Source organism: Drosophila montana, unplaced genomic scaffold (genome assembly GCF_035044405.1).
Source record: "Drosophila montana isolate Dmon_TW-CO22-7 unplaced genomic scaffold, ASM3504440v1 contig_1964_1, whole genome shotgun sequence".
Classification (NCBI taxonomy): domain Eukaryota; kingdom Metazoa; phylum Arthropoda; class Insecta; order Diptera; family Drosophilidae; genus Drosophila; species Drosophila montana.
This window is the reverse complement of record NW_026996881.1, coordinates 689419-714035: the sequence shown is the minus strand read 5'-3', so window position 1 is coordinate 714035 and position 24617 is coordinate 689419. Positions and strand designations below refer to the sequence as shown.

The 24617-nt window shown below is 39.5% G+C and overlaps 4 protein-coding genes across 12 annotated transcripts in view; 1 reads left to right on the top strand and 3 right to left on the bottom strand.

The window, feature by feature from the left end:
* The window catches only part of Pde1c (Phosphodiesterase 1c), a 93938-nt gene that overhangs the window by 40781 nt on the left and 28540 nt on the right, over positions 1 to 24617 (top strand). The window contains exon 1 of one of the 7 annotated variants that reach the window (XM_064679045.1): positions 3737 to 4348. The exons of 2 other annotated variants lie outside the window; for them this stretch is intronic. In XM_064679045.1, coding sequence (XP_064535115.1) covers positions 3883 to 4348 — 466 coding nt within the window. In that variant the 5' untranslated portion in view covers positions 3737 to 3882. Of the gene's footprint in view, positions 1 to 3736; positions 4349 to 24617 lie in introns of those variants that run through there. 4 more of the 7 variants (XM_064679047.1, XM_064679048.1, XM_064679050.1 and 1 more) reach the window with 4 other exon arrangements.
* Positions 9892 to 14651, bottom strand: Mal-B2 (Maltase B2). Of its 3 annotated transcripts, none has more exons than XM_064679128.1 (7): positions 14568 to 14651; positions 12848 to 14018; positions 12636 to 12786; positions 12352 to 12547; positions 12145 to 12285; positions 10089 to 10187; positions 9892 to 10021 (listed from the first exon to the last, which is right to left on the bottom strand). In XM_064679128.1, the coding sequence occupies exons 2-7, from the start codon at positions 13985 to 13987 to the stop codon at positions 9907 to 9909; spliced, it is 1842 nt and encodes a 613-aa protein (XP_064535198.1). In that variant the 5' UTR covers positions 13988 to 14018; positions 14568 to 14651; the 3' UTR covers positions 9892 to 9906. The 3 variants fall into 3 exon arrangements, with proteins under 3 accessions (XP_064535198.1, XP_064535197.1, XP_064535199.1); XM_064679127.1 differs by having other exon boundaries at positions 12848 to 14126; positions 14568 to 14650; XM_064679129.1 differs by lacking the exons at positions 9892 to 10021; positions 10089 to 10187 and adding an exon at positions 11874 to 12069 and having other exon boundaries at positions 12848 to 14126; positions 14568 to 14650.
* Positions 15811 to 17851, bottom strand: Mal-B1 (Maltase B1). The gene is made up of 3 exons (XM_064679106.1): positions 16622 to 17851; positions 16222 to 16568; positions 15811 to 16158 (listed from the first exon to the last, which is right to left on the bottom strand). The coding sequence occupies exons 1-3, from the start codon at positions 17825 to 17827 to the stop codon at positions 15942 to 15944; spliced, it is 1770 nt and encodes a 589-aa protein (XP_064535176.1). The 5' UTR covers positions 17828 to 17851; the 3' UTR covers positions 15811 to 15941.
* LOC135426128 (uncharacterized) lies at positions 23459 to 23973 on the bottom strand. Its single transcript, XM_064679124.1, has one exon. The coding sequence runs from the start codon at positions 23841 to 23843 to the stop codon at positions 23622 to 23624; it is 222 nt and encodes a 73-aa protein (XP_064535194.1). The 5' UTR covers positions 23844 to 23973; the 3' UTR covers positions 23459 to 23621.

Sequence of the window (24617 nt, the reverse complement as noted above, 5' to 3'; positions counted from 1 at the left end):
TCCTGATAAAACTTAGAATGGCTTTTAATTGACAAAATAGTGTTGTTTTTTTTTTCAAAATTAGGTGCATCCATTTGTATCAAATTCCTGTCCAAAGAGTATTTGAAATTCGTGAGCGATTTCCATGTCATTAGAGCTGTTCCGTCTTGTCTGTTTTTTATGCATCTCACTTGCCAAGTGACATTTCGTATGTCTCTTTGGCCCTTCCTTGTCTGTAGCCTTGCTACTTCTGCGCATTGTGCGCTTTTAATTATTTGTGGATGTTTTTGTTATTCTTCGTCTCTCATTTGCTGGCAGGGCTACGTCCTTGGTTCTTTCCCCTTCCACCAAACTCCCATAGCAGCACATTGGGAGGTTCATTTAAGCCCAAGAAGAAGTGGCTTGTACCTTGTTGCTTTCATCTAGCAATGCTTATCAACTCAATCAAGAAATAGTACTTTAGTCGGAATGCCCGACGAGAAGATATCTATCTTTCCATAGCTGCATACCATTGGAAATTCATTCCTGAATAACTGAATTGCGACGGGAAGCATCCATAATGTGATTCTTACACTGTGTATGTTTTACGAGAACCTACATTAAGGGCCTCTCGCACCTTAAGTCTTCGATCTATGCTTAAAAACAGATATTTAACGATATTTTGGAAATGAGAGGAGACAGAAAAACAAAACTCTTCAGGGCATAGGTTTTTAACGTGTCAGGTTCAACGTTTTTGGTCAAGGACTGCCTGTTACATACACTTGCGCAAGCCTCTTTTACTGATGGAATGACACACAAAGCTACTCAGCTCGTCGTCCTGATCAATAAAATACATACCTTATGGAGTCGAAGATGCTTCATTCTGCCAGTTAAATACATTTGCGCAAAACTATTTTACCCTTTTTTCCCCAATTTGCATGGAAACAGGGTATAACAACCAGAGACAAAAAAGAGCTAAATGAAGAGAAATTTACTGCCAATGATGTTGGCTGATTAAAATGACTAGCAGACAAATCAGTTACTTGTCTGAGTTCAATGAACCCTTTACCCAAAACTAAAAGCTAGTTTAAGTATTTATGCGGGTTGAAAAGTTTTATCGATATCGTGCACAACAAAGGACCCACACAGCCAGATAAATGGCAAAAACTATACGCTGTTACTGTTTGTGCATACAAATTTTAAATTTATGCTACGAGTTCCCTGAACTCCATAGCCTGAACCCCAACGTGCATTGACTTGTGCGACTCTGAGTCGCATCTTTCTGCTGGCTGCAACCTTTTAGATAACGCAGTTTATGGCCAAAAACAAGGTTGGTGTGGTTAACCATTAATGGACTTGAGCTTTGATTTCATCCAGTCGCTTAATTGTGTCGTAAATGCGTTATTGATACATCATTAGGCAAGCGATAAACACGGCGTATGCGCAATATTTATAACGCAACTTAAAGCCATATCAATTCAACGCCAGAGAACCAACATTTACAACGAATTTTGCTACTCAACGCTAGAAAATTATTTCCAACACAATTTATTGCAGCTTTGGCAAGTAGCCAACAACCCGTGCTTTAGGGCTTATAAAAGGCTGTGGGCGGAGAGCAGTTGGACGGCTAACAAAACCTTTAAAAAGTAACAAAAAATTTAAGAAATTTAAATTTAAATTTAAATACAATTAAATGCGTATTTTTATTATGATCCTCCGCTTCCAACTTTTAAGTTGGAACCAACCACAATTGACAAATAGTTTAATTCCTTTAAACATACATCCACGAGCACCTCATGTTGTAAATTTTTGAATAAACTATTATTAACACCTGCCGAAAATTTATTTATATTCAGTGCGAGTCCTTGTAAATAGGTTACTACTTTATTACACAGATACTATAAAACCAAGATACGCTGCTTTAAAGGTAAAATGCATGCTCAGGTCCATAGGGTCCTTGTATGACTTTAGCTGCAAGGTACTTGGATGCTTCAGATTTCTCAAACAGAACTCACAGCACGTTTTGCTGCTGGCATTTGGTCGACTTTGAGCTAGTAACATATTTTCGTGGGGTGTAGTGGGTGGAATAATTGGTTGGCATGCCAAAAAAAGGCTTCCATTTGGATACCTACCCCGCCCTGGCGTACGTGACGCCTTGAAAGTGTCGCCCGTTTTATTTGACGTACGTGTCAAGGGAAACTACATGCAAAAATGAACTGAACAACAAGAAGCTTAATAATAATAAAAAATAAATGCATGAAATTATTGAAATATTTTTTGACCTTAAGTAATATTGATGCTATGCCAACGCATACGAAAAATGTAGGTGAAAATTTAAAAAAGTACTTCATGCAATATTGTAACTTAGAACAGTTTCAATCAGTTTCATTGTCATTGATGGATTTTGATAAATGAACAGACATTATGCCAAATATGCAAATATATCTCGATGAAATATTGACCAATACATGTACACACGCTCACACGCGTGCAAGAATATGTACATTCATGCTGTGACGGGCTTGTCAATATTTCTACGATAAAAATCAGAATCGAATAGTGGCCCAAACAATGGCCTGACATTCGAATCGGAATAATGGACGAGGGTGACAGACTGTGGAGAAGGAGGCATGTTTGCGTGCAAAGTCAAATAATTGGCAGCAGCATGGACAAGAGCTGCAATTAGAGCAATATTGACTCGCTCAGATACACCGCTGGACATGTGCGTAAGGGCACACGTGAAAACATATCATAACTGTTGATATATTATTGGATTTCACAAAAACCAAATATAAAGTCGTTCCAGTGCACTAAGCATTTATGAATGAGATATACTATTAACCTTAAATGAAAATTCTGTTGTAATTATTTAATTTGTAATTCCATTGTCGGACGCCAAAGCTTGAGTGATAGCTATTGTTAAAAGGCAGACATTACCTGGCTGTATAAAAATATATTTTAAATGCATTTCCAATCAAACAATTTTCACTTATTTTCCATTCGTGGTGGATTTCTCGAACTTGATAGGCATTGTCATTACCTTTCAGTGTAGAGCAGACCAGACCAGATTTAAGAGATTTAAGCGAATGTCTTAGACCTATTATTTTAACTGTCGTAGGGCTAGAAATATTTTTTCTTTTTTCATTTTGGAAAAATTTCTTTGAAATTATGTTTGACACAATTTTTCTAGAAGTTTTCCTGTTCAAATGTGCATCAAACAAGGCAAGTGCTATGAAAAATACAGCTTCCAGCTTTTACGGCGTAGTCTATATATATCTATATATTTTCAAAAGTGAATTCTAAAATTCCTATTAAATGTGCAGAAACCAAATTTATTTGTATTAATAACTGTAAAAACACTTTGCAGTTAACCCAAAAAACTGCTCACTTCTGTATGAACAAAGACCGTTGCAAAAAACCAAACAAAGATTCAAATATATTTCAGCATAAAAGTAATTTTGATAGCATCCATAAAAGATTCATTTTCATTTTGATGTTGCATTGTTTTCCGACGGGTGTTTGCCATGCACAACGCTGCGTATGCGTGTTATTTGGTAGATGGTTGAGCACTACATACTCATATCTCTTTCTATCAATCTCGCTGTCCCTCTTTCCCCTTTATTGGTCTGGCGGAATTATATTTCATTTTTATTCATTGCGATTCATTTTAGAAGAGTGTTTTGTTTTAATTAAATTTTATGTTTGCCCAGATATAAAAGTGGCTCAACATAAAGAGCTATAAGTAAATTATAGTGCAATCAAAATTTCAAATAATCCAACTAAAAATTTAAAAAATATTAATTAACTGGCGGAGGCGACAGGCAAAGTTTCCACAAAAATTGACTAACAACGGTTCGGTATCAAAAATGAGCTCGACTCTTTCCTAAAAAGCCGCGCGAAATCTTAAGCACAAGCCAACGGAAAATGGGCGACACATTGGATGAGACGCCGCCGTCGCGACGCGGTAAGCCGCAATCCTTGAACATTAGTCCGGAGGAGACGTCTGAAGCTGCAGTTGAAGGTGCAAGCTATGCAGCCAGCGGCTCCTCCACGCGCTCTACACGCTCGCGAACGGGCAACGAACCGGTACGGGAACGCGATCAGTCCTGTGATAGGCTGAGCTCTAAAGGCAATCGGAATGAAGAGTTGGTTGGCCTGGCGACACCACCACGGCGAGAGAGTCTCAACAGCTGCGACCAGCAGCAGCAACAGGCAAGCAGTCCCGGCGGGGGCTTGCACAAGGCGCTGGGTCTGAGCAGTCGCTCCACAGCTGCCGGAAACAATCCGCGGTACTCGTCCAGCGTTGTGGTTGGTGGCGGAGTTGGCAATCTATCCGGCACCACAACGCGCAAGTGCGTCCTGACGCTGGACGGGTACTCCTATGTCATAGGTAAGTGATGGGTGCACTTAAAGAAAAGCCTGGGCTTGCCTTATTGCCTAGCCCAGAGTCACCTTCGCTGCTTTTTTGCAAAGCATACTTTGTGTGACCCAAATGAACTGCTTTCATGGGTTTGACTTTTAATTCGTAAGCCGCCCTTTCCACACACTCCAAACACAATTGCGCCATGCAAAGGCATAAAATAATATATATGTATCTATTTTTCTATCATTTCATTGCAGGTAAGTCAATTCAGAGGGCAAACCCAAGAGCCAGATTGAAACGACGGCCCAGGTACGTGGCCCATTGCAGCATTAAATTGAAAATGAAATTGAATTTCCCCAAAGGGGCCGGCGTATGGTAGTAGCCAATTTAAAACTTGGCTGCCTTACCCATAACTCCTTTCTTATCCTTTCTTCTAACCAGCACAACACAATTCATTTCGAATTGCTGCTGGAAATTTATGGGCAACTTTTAATACTGCAGCAGATTGCGTATACGACACGTGGCCAGAGTAGACATTTAAGAAAATACGCAAAATATGCTTTGGCAGGTTAGGTGGACCAGACCAGGCCAGGCCAGACCAGTTCGTTGTTGTTCTCGGCAAGAGTTTCGGAGCGTGGGCCTTTGAAATCAGCTGGACACACGTGTTGGCTGGTCTCAGCTTCTGAGCATCATTATACAGCTATATACTGATATAAACAGGTTCTAGAAAACAAACATACAGCTGTTGGCCAGACACTTTAAGCTTCTGTGTGTTCATTTAAGATAAAACGTATGAATTCAATTTGAGGTGAAATGAATTTTAAGCGAAAATAAAAGGTTTACGTATAATCCCGAGAACTGTTCGTGTGTGTATTTGGGTGTGGGTGCATATATATATGTGTGTGAGGAGCTATTGTAGTAAAATGACCATTCACCGCAATAAGGATAGCAGAAAAATTTAAATATGGCATAAAATTACCAACAGTAACAGGGAGAATATAAATTAAACAAGGAGGGATATTACTAAAGTTGAATATAGTGTATGCAACAATCGATAGATGCATCGATAGATAGATAGATAGATAGAGAGATAGATAGATAAGTAGACAGATGTATAGCTGGATATGTAGATAGACAGATAGATAAATAAATTAATATGTCAGATACATACTAGTTTGCACACAAAGAGTAAATCCCTTTTATCAACATTGAATGCGTATAAATATTAAAAGATATTATAAATGAATATAGCCAATTTGTCCTTGGCGAATTAATCGTCAATCGTATACCACAAACAAATCTCAAAAATAAATGTATTTATAAAAATCTTTGAAGCCAGCAAAATCAAGTCAAGAGCTGTCAACTTGAAGCTCACGTAACATCTACGTGCTCCTGGATCGCTTTACTGAAAAAAGCTGTAAAACTGTTAAACTACCTACTCAATTATTCGGTTAAACGTTAAATAAATAAATAGATAAAAGAAATTCAACTGTTACCAGTTCTATTCTCCAGATGGAATGTGTACCGTTGGGCTCCAATTGCTGTGTCACGTAGCTGCCACAAATTTGAGGCAATGCCAAGGCATGGGGCACGCCCCCAATCGGACAAGAGCCAAGTGACAATGTGGCGCGTCCTTTGGGGTTAAAATTTATGGGCGCTGCAATATTTTGCAAATATCCGTAGCATATCCTGCGGCGACAGCACAGACAAACAACAATGCAATAAATAGTCAAGTGTTTGTTTTTGTGTTTGTGCTCGTGTTCCTGTCGCTGTTCAGCGCCAGACTGTGTGTGTGTGTGTGTATGTGTGTATGTAGATGTTGTTGTTTTCGAAGTGTGTCCTTCAATTGACATATTACACTTATTGCTGGCCTGGTCGCGGCCGCTTTCTAGCATTGCACGTTTGTTGTTGTCACTCGCAGACAAAGGCTGCAGACGAGGACAAGGCCCGCGTCCACCTCCGCCCATCGGTTATTTGTCCTGTCTGGCTGGTTGTCCAGAGCCCCGCTTGCTCAAGCGGGCTTCAGCGACAAGTTCACTTATTGACAGCAGCCAGCCGAGTGGGAAAAGGTTACCACTTAATTGATGTGCTGTGTGTGCAACTGAAACTGGGAACAAAACAACAAAAAAAAAAGGGTTAAGTGGCCAATTTAGCTGCGGTTCAATGAATCTTCATTGGCATTGGCCAATTTATTAAAGAAAAACAAGAAAACGCGTTAAGTTAACTAAGCGCGTAATAAGGTTTAAGGACAGGGAACATTTGCAAGATCTTCGCATAATTTTGGGCGCTTAAAAATTCACAAATACAAGAAAACCATTTGGCAAAGTTGATGCGCATAACTCAAATGCTTTTTGCACTATTCGAGCCAAAAGTGACCTTTGCTTGGTTTTGTTTTAGGCAGTCCTAAGGAACCCATAAAAATTTGCATAAATTCCAGTCATTGACTTTAACGCACAAACATTTCAATGCATATTTCGAATTGTGGGTAACATGACAAGCTCCCTCAAAAAAAATTTATTGTGGAGCAAAAAAGTTGAGCAGCTTTATTGAATTTGTATGGGCCTGGCTTAAAGGGATAATGTATGCAACTCTTGGCTGAAAGTTTTTATTTGCCCTTATGCCAGCAGCGCCTCAATTGCCAATCAATTTGGCTTTTACTCTCTGCGGACCATTGATGTCGACAACTGCTTTCAAGTGACAGCAAAATTATAAAAAACAAACAGGAGTGGGAGCGGTTTTTACCCTGTAGCCAAAGCTGTCACGATGGTGGCCTCTTTCGGTAATTTATCTGCCATAAATACTCCCTATTGTTAAATAAAATTTTATAAGCACAAGCTAAAAACAAAGGATGCCCCCTTGATAGGGCTCGATATATATGTTTTTGGCCTGGCACATACAATTAGAACACCTTGGAATTAAGTCGAACTCAATTAAAGCAAAAAGGAAGGAATACATACACACAAACCTATGATTCGCATTTCTTTCGTGTTTATCGCCCAATCTTTATAAAATGTTAAGAAAAATTGTAGCACCCAAATCAATATATCAGATCGGGAGCCTTTAAAAAATCTAGATCTTATAACTATGGAGCTTTGCTTAAAAACCCAAATTACAAAATAGATTTTAAATGATAATTTGGAAATGGATGAAATATCGATAAAAATATATATTCAAGCGTTTGTATAGGAGAAAATATTTCAAGTCTCTAGCTTTTATACAATATATATTTGTGGGGTCGGAGATGATTCCTTCCGCCTGTTACATATTCTTGCACAAAAACATTATGCCCTATTAAACCGTTTCCAATGAATTTATGGTATAAAAACCCTTTAGAAATGCATGAATACAAATCCCACAAAAACACACGCAAGCCAACTCTAGTTGCTAATCAGTAGCATTTTGAATGCCCTATACTTATTGAAAGTGGAAAAAAAAAGGTCTGCATCAACAGAAGACTCGATCTAGCCTGTCTATAAAGCTTTCATACCACAAACTAAAAGCTTGTTTGCCAATCGCAAATAAGGTTTATTTTAAATTATCTCAAAAATAGATATAACTCAGCGCTTGGAGGTGTGTGCACATTTAACACATTTAACGGTAGCTCGGCACTGGATTCATGGTATCTGAAAGTCGGGAGCTCTTGACTGGAGCACTCATGTTTTAATTAAAAACAGTTAAAAAGCGGCGCCAGTTTCGCGACTGTCTGTTAAATTTATGGAGCCTGCAGCTAAATGGCCAAAATGGCGCTGCCACAAACAGAAAAGGCAGCATACGCACGCACACATACACGGGCAAGGGAAAAAGTTGGCAACCCGAATTGTGGTTGGCCCGAAGGATCCAATTAGCTGGCTCATCTTCGTTCGTTTTCCCCGCTTCCTGCGGCCGCTCCTACCTTTCGCTGCTGTTCTGACATCAAGGTGCGCGTCGCGTCCTGCCAATTTTCCCAGAAATGCTCAACATTTTGAAACTTTAAAGCTCGAAAGGATTTAATATGTGTGTCCTTGTATGCATTTTTGGCTGCTCTGTATATATATTTACCAACCATCAGACAATGCGACATCCTCAGCCCGCAGACAATTGATCAATTCAATAGCTATGAGTTCCAGCAAGCAACTGTACCAGCTTTCATTCTATTTCTGTGAATTAACAATTAATTAAAATGTATTATATAGTAACTTGTAAGGCCAGTAACTATAGTATGACAAAATACTTGAGGCAAGTGTTTTTTGTATAAAATAAATCCTCATTTTCTTCTAATTTCCTTACAAAAATAAAAGGACAATGATTTATAGCTTTTGCTGATTGACACAAGAGGAGAACTTTGTGTTTCTGTTTTTATTTGTTGACGGCAACATTTACTTGTTTGTGAGAAGAAAAAAAGTTTTTGGGATGAATACGGACTAAAAAACATGTTCGCGGCTGAGGAACATATTCTGGTGGACTGTGAAGAATTGGACAGAAATAAAGAAGTGAATCGATAGCACTACAAATCCGTTTATCCAACAGTCAAGGAACAAATTGTCTCTCGCTTATTCGAATGCCAAATATTAAGAAACTCACATTTATCTTAACGTTAGTAAGTTTGACTAAGTAAACCTTGAGATCTAGGTCTAGTTGAGACAGCAGAGGTTTTGATAGATATTAAACCAATTGTTCCCTCGGCTGTGTGAACTATTTTTTAGAAATATAAATTACAATCAGTAGATTCAAGCCATGTTCTATTTATGCAACCAGCCAAAATAATCAAGTTAGAAGAGCTTAGTTTACAGCTTTAAGTGTCCGTTAGTCCGGTTAATTTCCAAACAGTTGAATATAATTTTATTGGTAACTCTGAGAAGCAACAACGGCGCTGTCAACTTCCGGCAATCGGGACTGGAAACAAGGATTTCCACTTGCCAGCCAGCAAAGCGTTAAATTTACTTTAGCAGCTGCCAGCTGCTGCCTTGTCCTTTTCGTCGTCTCAGTTTCAGTTGCAGCTCGAGACTCCTAGTATAGGGACTTTCGGGGCCAATTGCTGCTGTCGTCCTTAACCAAACTATGGAAATATCCGCTAGCAAATTGGATAAAATTTATTGTTGACACTTTCTTTTTTGCTGCACTTTTAGACAGCGAAACAATAAGTGCCAAAGCAAATGAAATTAATTCAAAAAGAGAAAATGTTTTATAAAAAGCATTGATGCGTTTTCGATAATTGATAAAAAGTAAATTCTTGAATGCGCTGACAACAACATAAGAAACGCTATTAATATATAAAGACATGAATGAGCTAAGCATTTATATGGATTTTTGAGCAATACATTTAATTTTAAATGCCAGAGCTGGCAGTTGACATATCGCACAATCTTATTACAATCTTATTACCACCCACTTGTCGTGCAATTTTCAGCACCACTTGACAGCGATAAACGGAAATTTAATTCGTCCATATGATGCCCGGCAACCACAATTTCGCCCGTTGCCAACTGTTAATGACATTTCAGCCAGTTGGCTAGTGATGCTCTTTTATTTTCGCTCTTTTCTTTTGTATATTTTATTAATTAATTAATCAATCAACGACCGCAGCAAAAATCAATGCATCAAAATGGCTAATTGAAATTTACTTTAGTCCACTTGTGACGCCACAAATTGTACATAAGCAAAGCCACTAGCACCACATTAAAAGATTTGATGAGTTGTTTAACCATAAGTCGACGTTGTACACTGAGAAAAAAAAACAATCAAATTAGAAACGAATAAACAGTTATTAGTTTTTTAAGTCCAAACTCACCTCATGCCCGACTGTTCATAGCTCAAAACAAGGCCAGCACGAGGCGCAAGTCGCAATTGGGGATTGTCAGTGCGATTGTTGGTCAAAAAACTAAAATCACTTCAATCAAGGAACATTTAAAAGCCAAAAAAGTTAGTGTTTAAGGTTAAAGATAAAGAAAAACTTGTTTAAAGCCAGTTTAGGATCAACGTGGCGTATGCGCGATGCATGTTTTAAGCCACGCGCTTGCCAAAAAGCCAGGAAAGCAAAACATTTCCATTTAATATGATTTGAATTAATTTATTGCTATTTAGCACTTCCACATTTAAGCAGAGAAAACTAGTTGTAATGCTCATTTTTTATGCCATTTTGTGTCTTATTTCCTGCGGTCCCAAGTAATAATAATCTGCAGATTACAAATGAAAGATTCATAGAAATTGACTTTGTACTTCCCGCAGCAACGTTTGCGTCTTGCGAGCATTACATTTACATTGCAAATGGCATCTAGGAATTATGAAAGATCAAAGTTTGTCACGATTCACCGAAACACAATCGGAAGTGATTAAGTTGCAAACTAGAGGAATTATAATTTTGTCATGCAATGTGTAACGCATGGACAGAGCCTTCTTCGAACCCATAAATTGTACATACAATTCTAGATCAGTATCAACAGCCAAGTCGTTATAGCCATGTGCTACTGTCTGTTGCTATGCAAACTAAATTATTTGCGAATGGGTCTGTTCTTTTTTACGACCTAAGGGCTTTTGCAAGGGAAAACTTTTCAGCAATTTTCAAACTTAAGTAACTGGCTTTTATATTCGTTAAGAGTATTTATTATGCCATTCTATGCAACATTTGATGACTCGTTATTAAGCTAAAAACTTATTGGCATTCATGGAAAATTTGAAATGATTTAAAGGAGCAAGTTTATGGACATGGCAAATTGGACAATGCAGTGCTTAATGCGTGGCATTTGAAACTTTTGCATAACATGAAACTTTGCCCCCCTTCCTCCCTTTCCTCTCTCTCTCTCTCTCTCTCTCTCCCTCTCTCTCCCCCTTCTCTCTGTCTCTCTCTCTCTCTCTCTTGCAGTGCCCATACCCATTTGCAATGCGACAGGTCGCAAATCTCTGTGTCGTGGTCCATAAATCTTCGAGTTCGTGCGCCCAGCCACATGAAAAATTATACGAACTGTGAAACAAACTGACCAGAGAAAAAATAGCTTGGAGGTACCAAAAATGATTTACCCTTGCAGTAAAAACTAGTGATATCACAATATTTTAATCTTGCAGAAATGTCAAGCTTAAAGCATTTGAAAGTTTCATATTTTCATGCTAAATAGAACATGAAAGAATTTTAATAAGAGTATAAAGTACTTATTATTGAATAAATGAGAGACAAATGTTATCTAACCCTATCTCAGCTAAAAAATTTTAAAACAAATAGTATAGAGAAGAAATAGGGGACACTTTTGATATAGCTCAATTTTCGAGCAATTTGATCTATGGTTTATTGATTGTTATGAATTTGAGTACCTTAATCCGACTGTTTGCAGTCTAAATGCTTCCTTACTCAAGCAGAGAAAATAATCTACCAAAATATTTCAAAATTGTTATATACTAAATATTTTTTATAGAGTCTTTAACGCGTTCATTACTAAAGTGGAAAACCCTTTGATAGGGTATCTAAATGACTTGAATTTCAGTTGGGCAAACTGCCAGGGCGACAATGGCGACGTTGTGGCCAGCAGTTTTTTTCCGCATGTCGTGCACAAAAAGACCTCCAGATTTTTAATGCAAACTGATATTTAAAAAAACTGCAAAATGAACTTTAATTCATTTGCAGCACAAGCATGTTATTTTATATTTAAATAAAATTTTTCAAAGAAAATTGAATTGATTGAACCCATAAATTACGTTAATCTTGGGCCTAGGCCTCGAGCAGCTTGCAGATGAGACCCTCATGAGCTGACAGTGTTAAGGCGCTGCTGGGAAGGGTTTGTCTGTGGAGGGAAGCAAATGCAGGACAGATATGTGGTAGATATTTTATATGTAATATAAAGCAACATTTAACTTACCCAGGCGCATAGACTGAATCCACACCTGCCACTTCCACAACCAATTTTTGAGGCCGATTGATAAAGTCTGTTAGATTTACCAACTGCTCCTTAGCGCTCACATTGATGATGGTTACGAGTGTGTTGTAGTCCTTCAGGGTACTAAATAGCCAGCAAACGGTTAATGATTAATAGAGAAAAATGTAATATAGAAAAAGGGACAATTACCGCTTAAAGGCGAAAACTGCCCGGGATAGCGGCTCTATGCTAAACCTTCCACGTCTCAAAACCGGCAACTTGCGTAGCTCAATCAGCGATTTGTAGACTTTGTAATGGCTTTTGACGGCTTGCTTTTGCGCTTCAAGATTCAACACCAGATAGTTGGGATTTACAGGTAGCCATGTCTTGGCAGCAGTGGAGAAGCCTAAGGAAAAGTTTTATATATTTAGATAAAAGATGTTACCAAAGGTTACTATAGTAGAGGAAAAGATAAATAATACACTTCAACTTACCAGCATTGGTAGCATTGTTCCACTGAAAGGGTGTACGCACCGGATCTCTGGATTCCTTCATATAGTCCAGTTTGCCAGCATTGCGCGCTGGTGGATCCACTGTGTCCTCCCAACTGATTTCCCGATAGTCCTGCATGCCCAGTTCCTCACCCTACAACAAATATAATTCAAACAGATTAGTCTGCTGACCTTTCAAATACGCCCATACCCACATTATAGGTAACAGCGACGCCCGGAAGTGTCAGCAGCAACATGTTCATGGCATCGACACTGGTGGGGCCAAAACGCGTGGCGACACGCGGTTTATCGTGGTTGCCCATGACCCAATTGGCAGTGTGCCCACGAGGCATGTAGATCAGCCACTTCTCTATATTGTATACAAAGTCACGGGCATCCGAATTTTCGTTCACATCCGTGATAAAGTGAAAATTGAAGGGCAATTGGGAACCGCGCACTCCGCCGGCATCCTCATAGTAATCCATGAGCACCTGCAAGCCGGCATATGCCTCAGTCATCATAATGCGCGTGGCACCTTCCGAGTGTTTGTCGGTGTAATCGTCCAACAGCTGCCGCCAGTGCTGCACCATGGTCAAAACCTCAGGTAAATCTTTGGTGTAGATGTGCTGCGTATAGTCGTAGGAGAGTGGATCTGTAGTCTTGCCGTTAAGGGGCTCATCGGGCAGGGCTTCATCTTCGAACAAATGATTCAGTGCGTCAATGCGAAAACCAGCCACACCTTTATTAAGCCAGAACAGCAAAACATCATCCATAGCGCGCACCACGGCCGGGTTGCGAAAGTTAAGATCTGGCTGTTCCTTGGTGAACTGGTGCAAATAGTACTGCTCTCGTTGCTCATGCCACTGCCAGGCGGAGCCATAGAACACTGACTGCCAATTATTTGGTGGCTGTCGCACACCCTGATTATCCAGTTTCCCATCTGCCCATATATAAAAATTGTCATACAAAGGATCCCGAGCCGCTGACTTTATGAACCACTCGTGCTGATCCGAGGTGTGATTGGGCACAAAGTCCAAGATTATCTTGATGCCCAGACTGGTAGCCGTGTTCACTAGCTGCTCAAAGTCGGTCATACTCCCATACTCCGGCTGTATAGACTTATAGTCGGATATATCATAGCCAAAGTCCACCATGGGTGACTGGAAAATGGGACTTAGCCAGGTTGCAGTAATGCCTGTTTCAGCTAGATACGGCAGCTTGAAGATTACACCCTGCAAGTCGCCAATGCCATCGCCGTTACTGTCCTTAAAGGATCTGGGATAGATCTGGTAGAAGACCGCATGCTGCCACCAGTCGATGAAATCTTCCGTTTGAGCGCTCAACAGACTGGACATGACCGGGCTAGGCGCCTGTGTCCACAGCAGGCTGCAAAGTAGAAGCAGTTGGGTTGTTCGGGTTAACTGATGCGCTGCTGCCATGGTGCAAGAGGTTTGTAGCTGCGGCAGCGACTGTAGCCGCGAATCGGATTCAGTTCTGTTTTAAAGGGTTAATTCCAAATTGCTAGCGGTGTAATTATTATAATTTTAACATTATTAACTCTTAATAAAGCAGCTCTGATTATTTATAATTGTATATGGAAACGACTCACGACAAATAAAATCAAATTACAAACATATAAAAACAAATATAAGTATATGTCGGTGTAAACCCAATTTAACGCTATAAAATAAATATACTTATGCATTAAAAAGGTTACTTTTACAGAAAATAATATTATTTGCTTTCATTTCTATTCACTGCAGACTATTATTTTCCCCCTCATTTTTGTAAGCAGAGGCTGAAAAATCATTTGCCTGATCTTTAAGTTGATGCTTCTTGAAGCTCGCTCACTCCTTATCTCTCTATCTACCTCTATACACAATCAATTGATAACAATCACGTCTGCTGTGCCCGCTACTCACACTCTTTACCTACCTCAAAAGGTTTGCCAACAAAAATAAGAACGTAAACAAATAACAAAACTTTAATGCTGCTCGGAACACGTCACTTCGCCCACAGCCCCCGTGATCAACTGAAAACTGAGAGAGCAGCTGGCAGCGCAGCCAATAAATTTGCACAAGCTTACGCTCCACTTGGAATCCACAGCAGTACTCACAGCATCCACAAAGGCAGGCTGCAAATCAATATAGTTCTTAAAGCCGAAGTGGCCGACTAAGAAATGCCCTGTAACCAGTATTGAACTGCCGTTCCAGACACTCTTCTATATCGACTATATCGACACTCCAACTTGCCTCAATAGTTGACTCAGCCTACTTGCCGAATTTGGTATCTAAGGGAAGAGCTCTTAAATAGACGTGCTCATAAAGTGGCCCTAAATTATAATTATTATCTAGTTCTTTCGGTCTCTGATATTACACGAGCTCTAATATACGGACAGACGAGCAGACGGACAAACAGACGGACATGGCTAGATATACTCAGATCTTCGACCTGATCACGAATAAATTTACTTTATGTAGTCCAAAAAGTTTGCTCTACCTTTGCAAACATTTGCCCATCAGCATTATACTATTTATATTTATGCAATTTCGAAGGGCTTTTAATTAAACTCAACGACAATTTATCTACCGCTGCCCAGAAGCGTTGACAGTTATGAAATATTTTGGAGAAAGTGCGACGACAGCAACGACAAACGACACACAGCACGTACAAGGCGGGGGAGGAGGTTGGGGGCCACAACAAGTATTCACAATTCAATTAAAACGTGCAAAACGCTTTTAAGTGTAAATAGGCAATGGGAATATAATTAAATGGAAATTCAAATTAATTCCAACGATGAGTATTTAAAATTATAAATATTGCTCGAATAGCAGTTGATGTCATTAAACATGAAATTTTCCAATGCGTGCTTTTGCAAAAATTGTTCGACTTAAAGAAGCTGAGAGTTTCGCTTTTACGACTACATCAAGGTATAAGCAACCAGAGTGGGAAGAGCCTCCCTCCCCGATAATATCGGAGAATAGAAAAGCAATTTGCCTTAATACCATTTCCTTTTGTCAATTTTAGTTTCAAGGTATCTTTAACAAGAAACCCTAATTGTTGTAGAATTTGAAACTCTATCTTATTTTATATCTTAAAAATCTAGTCCTTTGGTCTACATCAAGCAATACAATCAGTATTACTTCTACCCATAAATCAATTTTCTTATACATATGTATATATTTTATTTTTTGCTTTTATCATATTTTCCAAATCACTTTTGGCAATCAGAAGAAGTAGAATAATAATGTTATCAGGTTCCGATTATGTTTTGGCAATTCCTTATAGTATAATAAACGATATATTTAACTACTTGCGAGCTTTGAGCTGTATAACCAGGCCCTCATAGGGCGACAGTTTGACCTCGGCTGGATTAACCCGGTCGCGCATTCTGTGCTGGGAGCAGACGCCCACAACCAACAACGTAAGATGATTGGGCAAATCGATAAAGTTACTGACATCGACTTGCTGGGTGCGATTGCTCACATTTATGACAGTTAGCAGACTGGGCTGACCTCTCAGCTCGCTGGAAACACAACGATAATATAAAAGATGTTTGCTCAATTGAAAAAAAAAGCGAATCACTCACCGCTTGAGAGCGAAAACCTGTCGATTAAGGGCCTGGGCTGTAAATGTGCCATCTCGCAGGACTCGCGATTGTCTCAGCTTGATCAGCGATTGATAGACCTTATAATGGCTGTGAGTAGCCTGCTGCTGGGCGCGCAGATTAAGCTCCTGATAATTCGGATTCACTGGCAGCCAAGTGGAATTGCCCGTGGAGAAACCAGCATTCTTCTCATCACTCCACTGCATTGGCGTACGTTCGGGGTCGCGAGAGACCCACTTGTAATTATCGAGACCAGCAATACAGGCGGGTTGATCCACCGTATCGTTCCAGCTAATGTCACGATAGTCTACCATGCCGAGCTCCTCGCCCTGAAGGAGAAACCTCGATGTAGAGCCACAGAGCAGAACACATTTACACTTACATAGTAGGTGATGCCGATACCCGGCAAAGTCATCATCAGCATATTCATAGCATCCACAGTCTTAACGCCATATCGCGATGCAACGCGCGGATTATCATGATTGCCCATCACCCAGTTGGCTGAGTGTCCAGGCGGCATATAGATCAGCCATCTTTGAATGAAGTATACGAAGTCCTGAGCCGTAGAATCTGCATTCAGCTCGGTAATAAAGTCAAAATTAAAGGGAAAGTGGGCGCCCTGGGCGCCGTGTTCATCTTCATAGTAGTTCATTAGCAGCGATAGATCCGCATAGCCCTCGGTCATCATAATGCGCACTGGTCCCGGATTATTAGCCGTGTAGTTGTCCAACAGCTGACGCCAATGCTGAATGAGCCCATAGCATTCAGGTTGGTTCCTTGTGTAGATGTGCTCCAGATAATCAACTGAGTTCGGATCACTGGTGGAACCGCTCAAGGGCTCGTCACGCAACTGCTCGTCCTCATATACATAGATAACGGCATCGATGCGAAAGCCAGCCACGCCCTTTTGCAGCCAGTACAACAAAACTTCATCCATGGCCTGCACCACGGCAGGATTACGATAGTTTAAGTCGGGCTGTCCCTTGGTAAACTGACGCAGATAGAATTGTTTTCGCTCCTCGTGCCACTGCCATGCGGAGCCGGAGAATACAGATACCCAGTTGTTTGGCGGTACGCGAGTGTCATTGTCCGAGACTGTGCCGTCCTCCCACACATAGAAATCCTCGTAGCCAGACTCTCTAGCAACGGACTTCTTAAACCATTCATGTTCGTCAGAGCTGTGATTGGGCACAAAGTCCAAAATGACCTTGATGCCCAGTTGATTGGCTTTTGCGATCAGGTCATCAAAGTCCTCCAGTGTGCCGTACTCCGGTTGGATGTCCCTGTAGTCGGATATATCGTACCCAAAGTCAACCATGGGGGACTTGTAAATGGGACTCAGCCAGATGGCTGTGATGCCAGTGTCCACAAAGTACTGCAGCTTGGAGGTGATGCCCTTAAGATCACCAATGCCATCGCCATTGCTGTCCTTAAAGGACCTGGGATAGATCTGATAAAAGACCTCGTGTCGCCACCAATTAATATTGTCGTCCAGCTCGTTTGGCTTATGCTTTTTGGATTCTGCTCGTGAAAAAGCCGCAGAAAGGAGCCAACATAGGCCCAAAACTAAGCTCCATTTTAGACTCATCTTAACCCGTTGAAGTTGTAACTATGCACTGTTTGCATCCATACAGTCTGAACGACCTTTTATAGCCGCCGTCTTTGTTTACTAGCACGGAATTCCGGTTTAATTATTTACTTTAGATTATGTCAACTCAAATATTTTCCCAATTGGTCAGTGAACAGTGAACACGTCTTACATGTAGATACAAAACAATTTCATTTTGGTTTTACAATGAGAAGAGCCCAACTGACCAAGCAGTGGAAAATTAAATACATTTGACATAGAATGGGAGATTGGCGAGCTGCAAACATTAAAGTTCTGGACTGGGACAACAGCTGAGAGGAATATTAATTAATTATTTCTCTGTTTGTTCTGTTCTTGTGAATGAGAACATGAACACAGCTCAAAAAGTAGAAAAAAAAAAAGTAAACCAGTTCCGCTCAGGCACAGCTCTAAGTTAATAATTACATTTGACAAAAATAAATAACAAGTTGTAGAGAAAGTTTTTTGCTGCCCTGCACAGAGCACACTCAGTTTGAGTTTAATCAATTATTTAACATTTTAGTTGCAATCCTGTTTTACATATTATTGCTGTGGTTGCAATTAAAATCTAACTGCATTTGCTTATAGTTTCAAAGAAAACGCAGTCGGGCAACTTTTCCATAAATATTATATGAGTGGGATTTTTCCTTTAAAGCTCTCCGAGTACGTCAAGCTCTAAAAGTAATGAATAAAACTTGCTCAAATAGGCAGGGGTAAATGACAACATTTTTTGGCCAAATTACTTGATCCCCTCCTAGTTGGTATGACTACCTTATAATTTATTATCGTCACTAATTCTATTTTATTACATTTCAAGATTTTGCTTCCAATAAAATTCGAGTATGTATACAAAATTAAATTTCCTATGCCCAGTAGTTTATTAAAATGTTCTTTTCATCTATCAGGAAATTCTTAGTTTAAGTGCTTAAAAGCAAAATTCTTCTTGATGTGAGCTGTAAATAGCTTGCACGCAAAATTAAATTAATTTAAACCAAAAGTAATTTGAATTTGGGCAACATTTAAACAATGTTCGAATAAACAAATCTTAAGATATTCCTGTTTTGAAAGCTCGATTTCTAAACTCAGTTAATCAGACACTGAGCCTAATTCAAGAGTAATGAGAAGCCTAATCCCAAAACAGTTTCTATTTAGACGACAAAACTTGCTTTATGATTGCATGTATTATTAAATACTTAGTAAGCATCTTCACTTACTTAACCTCTTTACGCCAAGCTACACGATATCCTTGAATATATATATATATATATATTTGAACATATTTGAATATACCTTAGCACTGCTATGCGTACTTTTGATTATAACTCAGCAGTTTTTTTTTTATTTAACTTGACTTCGATTTGAATTTCCATTTTATTTCTTACAAATTATTCTTTTTTATTGTTGTCCATGTATTTGAACATGATGCTGCATTCATTGTAGTTGAGCTTTTTCCCTTGTTTCGGAAAATGGCCAGGAACTTCAGCCACCTTAGAAAGTTTTTATAATTTGCTATTTTTTTATCTGATTGTTTGTCATCCTGTCACGTTGCCTTTCGCATATCTCTGGCCACTTAGCACGTTGCATTTCCATTTTGTACACTTTCCACCGCGAACTTCCGTTGCGTGGCGGTGCACAAAAGTGAAACCCGCTTCCAGCAGCCACTCGGATACAAAACAACGGACGTGCTAAGGGTAGCGTGTCATTTTGCTTTGCCGCACCGACCTCTTTGTTCAAATATGGCTTCTGGTTGGTTAATTAAAACATTTGCAACATTGTAATTAAGCTGCTGTGGCCTGCATGATATACTAGGTGCACGGCCGGGCACACCGAGAACATGCTTTACGGGAATATGAGAACGTGATCGTCCTGTGCTGTTAAGAGACTGTGCGAACGAAAAACATAAAATATATATTTATTTATTTATTTAAAATAACCAACTTAACCGAGGCTAACCCGGCGTCAAGTGCACGATTTTTGTTTGCAACTTATTGAATTCCGTTGAAAACCGGAGATGCAACATGAAAAGGGTTTGACATTTGATTGGGGAGAAAAAGGTGGCGTGGCTCAAGTGTTTTTGCACTTGTGTCTGTGCCCTGATTTTCATACAGCTTGATATACTTTTCGCGTCAAGTTTGAATTATGGCGCGCAAAAAAGTTTTTCGTCGAGAGCAACTGCAAAACCTACTAATCCGCCCTGTCGCCTGTCCGTCCGTCCGTCTGCCTGTCTGTCTGTCAGGCAGTGTTTGCCACCTAACCGTTGGGCGACGTCAGGACGAAGACCGAGGCTTACCTTTCATTTTCAGGTCGTACACTGATTGAATTGCGTCGCAAAACAGCAAAACAACGCCTAAATTCGTTGTATACGTTGGTCGGACTCGCCAAGGCATCTTTGGGCCACTTTTCAATTTTGGGGCGGTCCCAGCGGCAGCCGCCACGGCCGCAGCCACATGAATAAATAGCAGCCTACGAGTACATATTTTAATATGTAAATATTTAATAATATCAAAGCGGTGCGAGCTTGGCATATTAAAAAAACAGACAAAACCAACAGCAAAAAAGAAGCGGACTCTGATTAATGCGCGCGGGGATTTGATTCAAATTTAATGCACGCTCTCAAAACATATGGTTAGGATTATATTTATCTAACCTTGCAATGGGTTTTGTAGTTCTGTCGATTTACGGAAATAGCATTGCAAGAAACGTCTTCGACGGCAAAAAGCTTTTATTTTATTGGCCAGCAACTCAGTTAATATAGTCTGCATGATTCGCTGCAAGCAAGTATATTACTTATGCTGACTACTATCCTTTTAAATTATTTAAATTTATATATATGTGATACATTTAAGACAGTTTTACTTGATTAGCTGATGGGAGGTGTCGTTAATAAAAAGATTAAACTTCTTTAGTAAGAAATTAAGCAATAAGATACGATAATTGATAATTCGATCATTTAACCAGGCAATGCCGGGTACTACCTGTAAGTCTTTTTCAAGTTGAATCATCTTGCGTAATGCTGATCAAAATGGAAAGTGGACGGATTCCGCCTCCACATGTACAACAATATAAAATCTCCAAAAGTTACCAAAGATTTAGATAACAATATGTTGCTATAAACAATAAAAACGTCTATCTTCGAAACGCTGAAGATTAACCACCCTTGACATAATTAAACTAATAAACGCCGATAAACTAAAGAACAACAAGTTAATAATTAATTTTGAGCCGAAACATTAATATGATAAAGAATTATGAGATCGATCAGAACATATGTAACATAAGGAGCAGAGTTAAACCAATAAGTCCCCAGTTTGATCAATATAGCTTTATAAAATTAAGTGTCGATCGATATTTCCTATGGCAACTATATGATATAATTGCCATATCATACAAAAACGAAGTATATCGAATGCTGGCTTGAAATTCAGTTGTCTATTTAAAGATAAAATCTGAAGATGATTGCGTATATCAGTCATATGGCTGCAAGGGTATTTAATCGTCTGCACACCAAAAGACAATTGTATATTCGTGTTTTTCTTTTTTTCATACCTGTTTACTCGCATTTTGTTCAGGTCTGACGACCCTTGAGCGTCAGCAAATTGGTTCAGTTCCATTCAGGACACACGGCAGATACGTGTTTCTGATTGCTATTTGCGTTGCCATTTGATGTGAATACGTTTACGCTTATCAAATACTTGTTATCAAAATCGATTACAACAACAAACACGAGCTTGCTTTGTTGTCAGTCGTAGAGATTGGCAATGTGTAATGTAGGGCTATGTGCATATATAACGAAAAGGGCTATACTAAGCTCCTATTTATTAGTTGGCCATGGAAGTATTTAGGTAGCTTTTGCTTTTAATTGCACGCTGTATACCTCGATGACATACCTCTAATCTACGTATCGTGTTTCTAATATAAGACTCTTCAGCTCAACACATATTATTGAAATCTTAAAGCTTATATAAAATCCTTGAGATAAGGCCAAGCGCACACAATTGCAAATAAGAGCCTTAAAAGCTGCAAATAAAATAATATTTATTTTTCTAACCTTCCTTTATTAGAGGAATAAATGTTTACTAATAGACTTCATGTACATATGTGTATCAAAAGCATATCTAAGTTATAATCCTATTTTAATGTAATCCAAAAAGTAGGCAGCATAAAATTTGAATGAATTACTACTTGAGATAAAATACGAAGTCAAGATAGAAAGCTATCTCATATTGTCGCATATTAGATGCACTTACTTCTAAGGTAGGCAAATAGAGGTCAGATATGTTACAGGTACAATTTTTTTAAACTGAAAATTTAAACTTAACAATCAAAAAACCTTTTCAACAGAAAAAGCCTGCTATGTCTGCTCGCTAAGACGTGGTTTTAGAAAATTCCAATTTCCTAGTGAGGAAATGGGTCAGAAACGGTTGAATGGGAAGTTTTTGCCAACCGTCTGATCGGGGTTCAACCTAATTTTGCACGCTTTTTGGAAAATCTACCTCTTAGGTGAAAAATGGAGGTTGCATGAGTGAAAGTTATATTCCCATTCGATCGATTTTAAAAATTTTAATATCTAAACAACGAATTAGTATACGCTTCAGTGATTTTGTAAAATTTAAGAAAATAAAGTTTGGTCCGGGCAAAGCCGGGTCACACCCACTTGAATTGGGAGTTATAATAACTACATATTTTCCAACCATTAAATAGTTTTGGGCACGCTTACATAGATAGATACCAACCAGTTGCCATTCCCCGAACTGCCCTCGAGACAGCCTATTAACAGTTTTGAGCCAAATGTACATTGAGATAAAGGCGCATGTCGTCATTCCACTCAACATGGTATTATCTTTTTAATAACGCTCTCTTTATTTAACGCAGCTGACAGCTTCCTGTCATAAAACAAACGGCAGTCCCGCTGCTCAGCATGCTTCATAAATGTGCCCCACTCATATATTTGTTGTTGCCGAAAATGTTGCACGGTGGCATTTGAGTAATTTGACATTTGTGTCGCACGTATTGAGATTCAATTAACAAAAGCGTAATACAGTTCATAAATCACATCCAGAAATCAGCCCGAAATGGACACCATTCTGGAAACGCTGCAGGCGGGCGTTGTCGATTAATTATGCACAATTTGATTGATGTACGTGAGGGGAATATTTAAACGACGGCGGACAAGTCGGGGACTATCAATGACAACGAAGCGAGCTCCGACGACTTGATGACGTAGTCGTTGATACTTTTAATTAGCATTTAATGGCAATATTTGCATACTATACCATAAATCGAGTTACGCTTCGCCGCATCTCATTGAAAGTGGCAATCCGAATCATTGTAATTAAACCCGCTTCCACTTCAAGCTCATCCATCAATGCTTCCACATTGTATGTGTCAGAAACGTAATGGGTAACTGATGAGTCGGGACGATTTTATGTTATGCGATTGCGTGCCGCTGAGCTCCTTTGGTAGTTATGTATTTCTCTCATCATAATTAGCCCATTAAATAACGTTTAATCACTTATAAAGTATGGTACCTGGACAACTCAAAATTGTCCGAGTACATGAGAAACTGAAACACAAACTCAATCAAGCGCATCAACTATTTTTTTCTCATCTGAATTAGTGTAGGGGAAACAGCGTGAATAAGCTAATTTTAATGCAACAATTACAATCGGTTAGTGATAAATAAAATAACGATTAACATATGAGAAGTATTTTTATGATTTAAATATATACTTTAGCTTTTAGCCGTAATTATTCACAATGAAGATCCGTCCGCACTTTAGCAAGGCCCCATGTTCTTAATGTTGAGTTGTCGTCCCAGTTTCTTGTAATCCCGCTGCGTACACTCAAACTCACAGCGATTTGTATAGGTAACGCCATTCGAGGCGCACACCTGCCCCTTCTGCTTAAGGTCACAGGGACAAAAGCTGGCCTCGGTGTAGCCCAACCATATGGCAGCCAGTGCAAAGACGAGTAAAGCCAGCAAATTCAAAGACTTCATTTTCACTTGAGATAATTAGGCGCTGCCACCAAAACGAATGATTTCTAAAGTATCTGCGAGATGCTCCCAGAATCTGTGAGATGTGTCGCAATACGTTGCGCGTCGAGTGTTGAATTTGCACTGAGCGTCAAAAGCGAAGCAAAGCTGTTTCTGTTAAATGAAAAGAGATAGAGAGACTGAACGAGAGGGGGGAGGGGTGGCTTGGGCATGGCCAAGTACTATCTGAGTATGCGTCAGTTTTGCTAATTAGTCAACAAGCTGTTGACTATTTCGACTTCTGATTTTGTGTGTGTGTGTGTGTCTGTGTGTGTGTGTGCTTGCACTCGAAAACAAAAACATCTGTGCCACTCCCCTCGCCGGTCCCGTATATAGCAGCCCCTATTTAAACTGTGCTTGTGTTTTCTTGAAATTGTTTAGCGTTTCGTTTGCATGCGCTTTGCGCGCCTCCAGCAATTTGCACGGCTGGCAATTGATTGCCTCCGCCCTGGGCGGATCCAACCAGCTATGCAGCCAGAGCAGGAGCAGCAGCACCAGCAACAGCACATCCAAGCGGGCAGGCCAAAGGCTAGCAATGCGCATGGCTATGCCAATTTTGAAACTAAGTAGGAAAAGTTACCGTGTGCTTAGTCTGATTTCCCCAGTGACACAAAGTTCTTCCAATTGAGTGAATTACAGCTAAAGTACTTAGTTGGACAACAATAGAGTGCACAAATTGGCATACAATATAAAATAGAAAATAAAAACTATAAATATGATGGCATTTCGTTAATTAAA